The sequence below is a fragment of the Polistes canadensis genome, unplaced genomic scaffold (assembly GCF_001313835.1).
Source record: "Polistes canadensis isolate GaletaPanama2010 unplaced genomic scaffold, ASM131383v1 scaffold_1049, whole genome shotgun sequence".
In the NCBI taxonomy this organism is placed as follows: Eukaryota; Metazoa; Arthropoda; class Insecta; order Hymenoptera; family Vespidae; genus Polistes; species Polistes canadensis.
The window spans coordinates 1,180-8,387 of NW_014570595.1; the positions used below are offsets into that span (position 1 = coordinate 1,180).

The 7,208-nt window shown below is 31.9% G+C and overlaps 1 protein-coding gene and 1 long non-coding RNA gene across 2 annotated transcripts; both read right to left on the reverse strand.

The window, feature by feature from the left end:
• Window positions 1-4,107: 4,107 nt before the first annotated feature.
• LOC106792882 (fatty acid synthase-like) lies at window positions 4,108-4,489 on the reverse strand. The gene is made up of 2 exons (XM_014759416.1): window positions 4,304-4,489; window positions 4,108-4,230 (listed from the first exon to the last, which is right to left on the reverse strand). Exons 1-2 carry the CDS (start codon window positions 4,442-4,444, stop codon window positions 4,108-4,110), a joined length of 264 nt encoding a protein of 87 aa, XP_014614902.1. The 5' UTR covers window positions 4,445-4,489.
• Window positions 4,490-5,148: 659 nt separating this feature from the next.
• Window positions 5,149-6,356, reverse strand: LOC106792883. Its single transcript, XR_001382352.1, has 2 exons — window positions 6,248-6,356; window positions 5,149-5,292 (listed from the first exon to the last, which is right to left on the reverse strand). It is a non-coding gene; the product is annotated as an uncharacterized LOC106792883 (long non-coding RNA).
• Window positions 6,357-7,208: the final 852 nt, after the last annotated feature.

The following is a 7,208-nucleotide window of genomic DNA, read 5'->3' on the forward strand; positions in this document are numbered from 1 at the left end:
TGATTCATAGTGCTTTCTGCTATATTTATCGAGTATTTTAGTAACTTTAAAATACTGTAACAAAGACATTGACAAATCTGTCTTCGTTCTCTGTAAATCAAATATACTATCGAGTTGGCCTATAGTTAAAGCTTCTTTAAATAATTTGTCAAAGATTTCGGCTTTGCCTAAGGCAATATCTTGTCGAACATGATCGTTGCTCCATATTTACGCTATTTAGGGACAAACATTTCGTTACCTTGTATTGAAATATTAGAAATAATGATTAATTATCTTGCTCCTTGTTTGATCATCCATTCGATCAGTACTATTCCAAAGATATTAAAACCGTCGATAACGAGGAAGCATTTATCGCTATGAAAGAAAAGATAAGAAAAGAAGTTAGAGAATTTTTTTCCTTCTTGCAAGTTGACTAAAACCTGTAAAAAAATACATTCGTATTAAAATTGTGAAAAAATCGAGCATATTATATCATACACTTTACATATATTGAATTACTTTTCCGTAATGTTCAAAAGCTTCAATTTTTTTTTTTGTTGCTCCCTGAATCATGATTCTTCGTGATAAAATTTGTTTGACTTTCTAAGCCTGTAGAGCTTTTCTCATCAATTCCGCTGATTCTCTCTTTTTTCTCTGTGGTTACTTAATAAAATCTTGTAAAAAGTAGCTATATACATTTATGAACCGTATAAAATTATATAGTTGTAATGGATTATAATAAGGCCCTTTACAATCGTAAATCATTACCAAATGTTTCAAATTTTTAACAATGTCAAAACAGTTTTCCATATCGTCTAAGATAGAATAATTTGAAACTACAAAATCAAAATCCTTGTCTTTCGTAATATTCATAATATTAATTCTATAATCTTCAACTTTCATGATATTAGACTGTGGTAAGCGTGGTCGCATCGACTCGATCACCCGTTTTACTGCATCTGTTTTGTAAGTAGTGTAAACATMAAAATTATAAGATATGGATAAAYTAATGAGAGCCTGTCCTACGTCACTARCACCATAATGTATTAWTATAGTTTTATTTCGTTTAAATCTCTAAGTATCTGAATGCACAAAATGCAAAAAGCTGCCAAATAGGCTTGGGGAATTGCTGAAGCATCTTCGAAGTTCCAACTGTCTAGAATAATCCAAGTAAAATCTGGATCGTCTAAGAATTCATTACTTATAGTGAAACTATCAACTAGTCCCATTACTCTACGACATTTTTTATTTATTCCTTAATATTCTGTAATAGATATCTAAGATTCCAGGCTGACATCATTTTTTAACCAATATTCGTATACACCTAAGTCAAATGCAGAACATTTAACCCTAACAATCCTATCATTATTTTTTTTAATCAATGGTAATTTTTCTATCCATACTGAAGATCCTGATTTATTAATTTTTGCTTGCCAACGCATTGAAGAAGCAGACTTTACTCCCAATGACATCTATCTGTATGTGCCCCATACTCCGTTTGGCGCTAATACATTTTCACGAAGATTAAGTCTTATTTGTGATTCGTAGAATTCATTTTGAAGAGATAATTTCGGTGCCTTATCATCTTAGCGATAAAAATTTAAAGTTTTTTATTTCTCTTTTCTCCTTTTATATCTCGAAGTATCTCAAATATATCATTATCGGTAATAGTGTTAGCCACAAATATAACATTATCATATTTTGCGTCTTGTCAGCAGATTTTTAACTGATTTAAACTGTTTTTGTTGCTATTAACGACAACAGTTTTTCTTAAATTTCTTCCTTTATTTGAAAAAAGAGCTGTACAACAAAGATCAATTTTTATTTTCAGTACAATGTTTAATCCCACACTCGTCAATGCAGAAATCGCATTATCTTCCTCTTTTGTTTCATTGATTGTAAATAAAAATGATTTTGTACCGAGAGTACTAATAAGTTTTCTTACATCGATATAATGCGCGTTATTTATAATCGTCAAGAAATAGTTCTCATTAATAATCTGATAAAGCAATTCTCTAGCAATTAATTTTAAATTGAAGTTTATCATCGTCCTTTTTATAGCATTCTCGAAAAAATCCAAATTATTCTTATTTTTCTTTTTTGACTTATTCGTGTACAATATCTTTTTTTTACTGCTAGGGCTAATATTTTTTAAAATTAATCCTATTACTGCGTTTAATACGTCGTCGATATCCATCCTTTTTTTATTAATATTCTGGATAAATCGAAGTTCCTCCRTGACAATTTTTAAGTTCCTGTTTTTAAATATTATTTCTTTAAATTGGATTCCACTCATTGTATATCCGGGACAAGCAATTACGTTTGCCCGCTTTTCAAACTTTATTGGGAAGGCTACGAAAAAATATAAATATAAATTATATAGTCTGTTAAACTATGATACATTCTGTTATTTTTTGTCAAAGCATTTTTGATTTACGAGCATATTAGGTGTAAAAACATTTTTAATGTCGTTCGAATAAAAATATAAGTATTGTCTGCTCGCATACTTGTCGTTTTTGATTTAACTAATTGTCTATTGTAGTATTTCCTGATTGTAAATGTTAGTATTTAAACGTTTAAAAGTGGCTGCTGATTATTGTTGTTAAGGAATCAGCAATGAATAATATATTATCAAAGCATGATTTAATAAATAATATTTGTTTTAAATTTTTACTCTTTGATTATAAATAAAGAGAATTGAAATTTATTTATTTTTAGATAAAAAATGCTTTTAAAATTCTACAAATTTATTTAAATTTTTATTTTTGTTGTAAAAAGATTTTGAAGAGTTGGAAAACATTTGGTCTTTATTGTATTTTAATAACCACGAGTAAGTTAATATTAAGTTTCAAATGCTTACCACTGTTTTCTTTTATTTTTTCTGTTAATTGTCCCATGTCGATGACGAGTTTTTGTATCCTACTCGGTACAAACATATTTTTATTCCTACAGCTTATAATATGTACTTCATCTAATCCTTCTAGTAATAACTCCCAGTCTCTGCTTCATTTAAGCGTTTCATTGGAATACGATGTAAAGAGTCCGCTAATAATAAAGTAAGATTCTTCATACTGGTAACCAAGTAAAAGTAGATTAGAGTAAATATTTGTTTCGTCTAAAATTTCCGTTTGTTCTTTTAGGAAAATGATTTCTGGTATATCTTCCATCTCTGTTTCTGCTAAGCGAATAGTTCCAAAAGCTACCATGATTTCATCTTTGGTTTTTACTTCAAATTTTCCTGAACCTGAAAATTTACATTATTTCACGATATTTTTTAAAAATACTATATTTACAGAGAGAGAGGATTGCTATTTATACCTTTAAATATATCATAATAATTAAATGAATTTTTCCGCTTCTAGGTACTTCGAGTAATTTATTGAGAATAAAAATATTTTCTCTCGAGTATAAAAGAATTATAAGTTTTATTCGGTATTAAATTCAAGTAAATATTCACAACCAACTTTAAATAGACAGCTGAAGAAATGATAACATTGCCGTTAAATTTACAATTTCGTAAAAACTTGTTTTTATCTGATTTCAAATCTACCAATTCTTCAGTTTGTTCAGTTTCCCGCAATTTACCAACTTTCACGTGACTGTCAAACATATATAATAATAGTTTATACCATCTATTTAAGAAAAATGTATTTTGTACTTACCAAAAAAACTGTGTTCCCATTGAACAACAGAAGAAATGGATGCGGATTCTCTAGAAACAGGATAAGGAATTCTCTGATAGAGTTATCCTAGCGTAATGGGAAATCCAAGATTATAAGGCTTTTCTAATGTGGATAAAAAAAAAGGGCATTGTACTTATGGCTTCGTTTTGTTAATGATATATTAATGCAACTACTGTCCAATGATTTTTTTAGAATCGCTTAATAAATTAACAGTATTTGGTTATTTAATTTAAAAAAATTTTATTAAAATTTATTTTTTAACAAATAACCCGGTAAAAGTCCATAGGGTGAAATTTCAATCGTTATAGCGTTTTTTGGTAACATTGTTAATACTTCTTCGAATAAGGCAGGAGAAACGAGAATATTCGTATGATATTCTGGTGAGGAAAACTGAGCTTTTATTGTACGCTATACATTATTCGAAATAGATGTGCATATCCAACGACTATTTTGGTTGAGGGATGACTTTTTTAAGGTATTCTAACAACTTTGGACCAGCTGGAGAAATGTATCGACTATGAAAAGCAATATTACTAGTCGGCACGGTTTCAGCAAATATTCCTTTACTCTAAAGAAAAAATAATTATAGTTTAAAAATTTTAATATTCTTAATGTCTATCAGAAAATCTCCTAAGCATTACCTGTAATTCTTTTACAAAAGCTTTTATGGACTCGGTCGGTCCACTTATCGTAGAACAGTTGGGTACATTATGACATGCAACATCAATGTCTTCAGAACAGAAATTTCGCAACAGATTATAACCAAGACCAACTGCGGCCATCGTTCCGTGTATCAAATAACTTTCTACTGAAGCCAACAACGAGAAAGAGCGCTTAAAATCACTTCCTCAGCAGTAAGGCAACCATCTGCGTAAGAACAACCCAGCTCACAAACAGAATGCTCGATCATGTAATTCGGTTTAAAGCCAACAGCGTATAGGGTATCCACCAGACCGATCTATGTAACACAATTATTTGAAATTATTCATTTAAAATAAAGAAAAAATAAACACTGCTTAATAGGAAATATCAGACATATTATTACTTGTATTGCTGCTATTTCCAGAAAGCAGTTTATAATATTATCGTCTATTGTTGGATTTTTATCGCATATAATATGCACAATGTCGTAACTTCGAGATCTTAAAACTACATCACACTTTTTTATTGCTTCGGCAAAGATTGGTATTTTCATTAGCGATTAACCTAGAAGAGAATCTTACATTTATTATATATGATGTAAAATTGTTTTATTTATTTAAATATAAAACTAGTAGTACCCATTCCAGTCTTCTAAGACTTTTCCTTATCATTGAAAAAAAAATATAAGAAAAATGGCACTTTTGTTTTTACATGCAAGAGCTGCAATTAATTATACCTGGTACACTTAGATTTTACCTAGATTATACAGTTGGTGAGGTGTTTGGGGAAGTAAGCTTAAGATTCCCCCAGTAACAATTGCGTAATCGCAATCTCCAGCTTTTAAAGCTTCGTACGCTTTTTGAATAGCTAATGAACTTGATATGCTGGCTGAATCGATAGTGTAGCCTGGACCAGTTAAACCCATAAAAAACGAGATACGGTTTGATAGCAAACCACGGCAAAATCCCAATAGACTATATTCATCATGCTATAATAAAAATAAAAATAATTGCACTTAGAATGATTTTACCTTTAAATAGAATCCATTTGATCATTCTATTAACTTACTTGATGTTCGAAAATTGCGCCCCTCAGACTAGATAGCAGCACCTCTTGGCTAGCATGATTAATGCGCCGTCTGTTATCGCTGAGAAGAAGACATATCGATTGTTCTTATTGATCAAGGGATCACGCCACTTGACGTGTCAATAGGTCATTGGTCCCCTGTGTCGTCATCCTCTGCGTGTTACCTTCCTATTGATTGTTTGTCATCTCTTCCTAGCGTGGAACTCGCTAATTGGTGTATTGTCTTTTCTCCACTTCTGCTCTGCTCCTCTAATCAAACCGAAAAGTGGCGTGGTCCGACACAATCTTTTACGAAGTTAAACAGTGCGGACGTATATTTAACAATCTCTGAAATTTGTGAATTCATCTCATAGTCTTCATCTCGCTTTAATTCTTATCTCTCACCGTTCCATCTCATCTCTCACCTCGCTTTTCCTCATCTAGACAATCTCTTTATACTCTCTCTCATTAACGACTTCTCAGGTAATCTCACAACCTTTATCTCTAATTTGAACCTCTCTTTATTCGTTCTGACCTCTCATTTTTGTTGTACTCTTCGTTTCATCAATTCTTTCATTTCTCATTATTACATTTTCCTTCCTTTTTTTTTTTCTAACGGCTTCTCGTGCTACGTACTTCCGGTACACGTKGCGTGATATCCGGTACACGTGGCGTAGCTTATCTATTACTGCTTGTAAAAATCTATTATACTTTCGCTATCTCTATTTTTCTGCACATAATATCTATTAAATCTTGTTACACATAAATTCTACCAGTAAATTCCTCATTTATACAGTCCACTAGCCTATTTCGCCTATCTCCTTGTCTTCTCTTAGAGCATCTCATTCAAATCTACTAATCTTTCTATTCTCGAACACTTGAGTTTTATCGTTCAGAACACTACTATCTAACTCATTTAAACATATTACCCCGTAAACATTTGTTTTCTTGCTCGGTAACTCTACAGGATTTATTCCGGCATCAATAATGGCTTGAAACGTAACTTCCAATGCCATTCTTTTTTGCAGCGTTAGATAGTTTGCCTGAATTGCATTAGTTTCAAAAAAAAAGTTATCGAAACAGCAATGGAACAGTCGTATTTTAAGGAAAACCGCTACGATGCGACCATGCAGGCATATCTAGGCGGAGTAACGCTGTTAAACTTGCGGATAGAAGAACTCTCCCAGCAAGCACCGCCTGTCACATCTCAAAGAGCATCTCGTTTCAGGACAGTACTTCCCAATATCTCATTACCGAAGTTTTCCGGTGCCTTCTCAGAGTGGAGACCCTTTGAGGAACTATTTTCCTCAATGATAAAAGACAACTCAGACCTCTCACAAGTGGAGAAGTTACACTATCTCAGAACCAGCCTGGAGGGAGAAGCGGCTAAAGTCATCTCAGATCTGAAATTATCCGCTGATTCTTTTACGATAGCATGAAATAGATTGTCAGACAGATTCGACAACAAACGCCTATTAATCCTGGCTCATCTCGATAGGCTGATGGCCCTTCCTCGCAACAAGGAAAGGTCATCTGGATCCCTCAACAAATTAATCAATATAGTAACGTCATCTCTCAGTGCTCTAGAGTCATTAGGATGCCCGACCAACCAATGGGATCACATCCTCGTTCATCAGGTGGGNAAAAAAAAAAAAAAAAAAAAAAAAAAAAAATTTATAATCATCAAGAAATAGTTCTCATTAATAATCTGATAAAGCAATTCTCTAGCAATTAATTTAAAATTGAAGTTTATCATCGTCCTTTTTATAGCATTCTCGAAAAAATCAAAATTATTCTCATTTTTCTTTTTTGACTCATTCGTGTACAATATTTTTTTTT